General features: G+C 41.3%; 1 protein-coding gene across 1 annotated transcript; it reads left to right on the forward strand.

Annotated features, from left to right (window-relative positions):
- Positions 1 to 510: 510 nt before the first annotated feature.
- LOC115924244 (isoinhibitor K-like) lies at positions 511 to 2,516 on the forward strand (the record flags this gene model as incomplete). The annotated part of the gene is made up of 3 exons (XM_030986292.1): positions 511 to 556; positions 1,363 to 1,442; positions 2,365 to 2,516. Coding segments are annotated over exons 1-3 (278 nt in total), but the record flags the coding sequence as incomplete, so codon positions are not given.
- Between the last annotated feature and the right edge of the window lie 379 nt (positions 2,517 to 2,895).

The following is a 2,895-nucleotide window of genomic DNA, read 5'->3' on the forward strand; positions in this document are numbered from 1 at the left end:
ATCATGTTTTGAAGAAGGGCAAATGTTTATGGGTTGCTCAAGCTATGACTGAGAATACTTTGCGCATGTTTTTGAAATCAGGAGATCCCCCAAATTCCGGACGGCGTAAGGAAACTCTGGACACTGACAGAGAGAAACTAACAATGATCACACAAACAAAATTGAGTACAAGCGCACATCATTTCTTTACCGAGTAGTGACCCCCAGGAATCCTTGTGCTCGTAACATCTGGTTGAATCTCACCTAATTTATAATGTGGATATTGGATTTGTCTGTTGCTGTCTTTTGGCATTGCGGGTTTTATCAATCATGAAAAGGATTTGAAAAGGAGTCCTATTGCAACTCAAACATTTGTTTTGCCTTGTAGAAACCTGTGAAATGGACTTCGATGTGGTACTTGCTTTGCCTTTTGAGCTCAAGTGGTACTTTGACATCTCCTACCAGCGCTGCACTAATTTCTGGTATGGTGGCTGTGAAGGCAAACGCCAATCGCTTTGACACTTTACTAGAATGCCAGTCAGTGTGTGCTATCCAGCAGGAACCATGACGCAAGAAGGTACAGTGGTCAGTTGGACCGTACATATTTCACGAAATGCTAAGACGTGTCTTAGGAAGTGTGACTCGTCTTACTCGCGACTCGTCCTAGGATCAATTTCACCAAAATTAAGATGTGTTCAACATGTCCTAACTTCCTTAGCAACACAGCTGAACTCGTCTTAACTAAACATCAATCTGAGGGTTGTCTTATCTCATTAATGCGTATGTTAATTTGTATATTGTCTGGAAATCATTGCCATTAAAGACCAGTGTTGGCCTAGAGTTATCGTTTCGAGGAAGAAAACCACTGTAGAAAATAGATTGGAAAAAGATTTCTGATACGTGGGGAAATTTAATCAAAGTACAAAAATACCTTATTACAAAATGTATTATATGCCAACACCTAGTCGGATTTTTTAAATACCGGTTAGAGTGATGACATGGGAAGCAAGGAACAAACTCTATCGTACCTTGTGGAGTCCATTCTTGCATGTGATATTTATTGATTGGAGTAATCTTCTGGCTAAAGTTATGTTCTAGTGCACACATGCAGGAAGTTGGTTTGCGCATTCTGTTCAACGACTGTTTCGATCAAGCGGCAAAAACAAACATGAAACAACCATCGAATTGGAAGTTTTTGATGCGTCTTGCTTATTAAGATGGGGTTCAGTGAAATCGGTATTAGGATGCGTCTTTGCTAAGACCAATCTTAGAGCGGGGGGACCCATCTTAAGTCCTGAGATGAGTGGCAAGATGAGACGAGTTCTTGAAATCGGCCTTGCATTGTTTGACAAAACCAAAAATCCTTGTATTGATTCCTTACAGAATTGTGTTCACTGCCTGCGGAGGTTGGGCCGTGCAGGCGGGGCATTCGTAACTACTACTACAACCAGAAACGAGCCAGTGTGAGAGTTTCAATTACGGGGGTTGTCACGGGCAACATGAATAAGTTCCGCACTCAGGAAGAGTGCGACATCAAGTGTGGCACCTTGAGCAATGGTATGGGTCGGATCGAGTTACTTGAATAGTGAACTTACAAATTGGTATTCCATTCCCTATTGAAGTTTATCATGATTCTGTGAAAAACAAACAATCTGAAAACATCATGTTTATGACTCTCATTGGAAAGCGCATACACATTACTCAGTTTGTTTTTAGCTTCATTTTCTGAGTTTAATTCATAAATATTGTCTTTATAAATCTTGCATTATAAGGTAAATAAAATATTAGTCATAATCTTAGTCATAATTGTGAGAACCGTAAAGCCGGGCCTGGGTTGACCTGCGATTTGCTAACGCCAGTTCGGAACTGTCGCCATCAAGCACAAACGTCATGCTCACGTAAAAAAAACTGAGAAGTCATATATGTGATTATCGTGGGACAAGCGGCATCTCGACACAGGCTAATCACAACCATGCTCATGTCACCCAACGGGCGACGATGATTCACAATAAAATTAGATGATTCCGATACGCGCACGATGTCTTAACTCACACAGGTTGACTGCGATTCATTCCCACCCGTTGGGGTCACGTTCGTCATGGTGCAGTAGTTTTTTTACTCTTGCGACTGTAGGTTTTTTTGTTAACGCGACTGACGTTGATCGTCTTTGTATCATTGCAGTTTTACTCAGTTTGCCAAAATCGGCGACTGAAATGTTCCAAACGGTCGTAGCTCAGGTGCAGCTTTAAAAAGTCAGTCATCGGTCAAGCTGGTAGATTTCGGCCTATACAGTTTGTAATTGGCACATCTGTAATGAAAAATTGTTCGCATATAAGCAGCTTGCTATATTTAAAAAATTGCACAATTCATGTCTCTTGTGTTCAGATCCTGCACCCTACCACAAGACCCCGGCAACTGTTTGAAATCCATGTTCGCTGGTTTTACAACATCCGCACCCAGCAGTGCGAGCAGTTCAACTACACTGGTTGCCTTGGGAACCCCAACCGATTTGAGGATCTTGCCATCTGCGAGGAACGGTGTGCTGTGATTGACAGGGTGCCAGACGAGAGAGAAAACCGTGGGAGTCATTGTTGGTAATGCTTTGTTATTGTGTCCTGTCAACACTTTTATGAATCGGTCAGTTAGAACCAAACAGCGCACAAAAAATATGTCTTATGGGCATTCGGTCTTAAATTTGTACTATGTTTCAGTTTGGTCACACATAGCATCAGAGAAAAATTCATCCTGTAAATTATGGTGTTTTTTTTCTTATTGTAAGGGCTTACTACACTTAAGCAATTTATAGCTGTTACTGCACTGTTCATAAGATGGAATTTGCAATGGGGTGATGTAAATTCAAAATTAGGTTTTGCCCTTCACTGATAACTGGGTGTGTTATTCCCTGAGTGAAAGTGA

The sequence above is a fragment of the Strongylocentrotus purpuratus genome, unplaced genomic scaffold (genome assembly GCF_000002235.5).
Source record: "Strongylocentrotus purpuratus isolate Spur 01 unplaced genomic scaffold, Spur_5.0 spur5_contig_378, whole genome shotgun sequence".
In the NCBI taxonomy this organism is placed as follows: domain Eukaryota; kingdom Metazoa; phylum Echinodermata; class Echinoidea; order Camarodonta; family Strongylocentrotidae; genus Strongylocentrotus; species Strongylocentrotus purpuratus.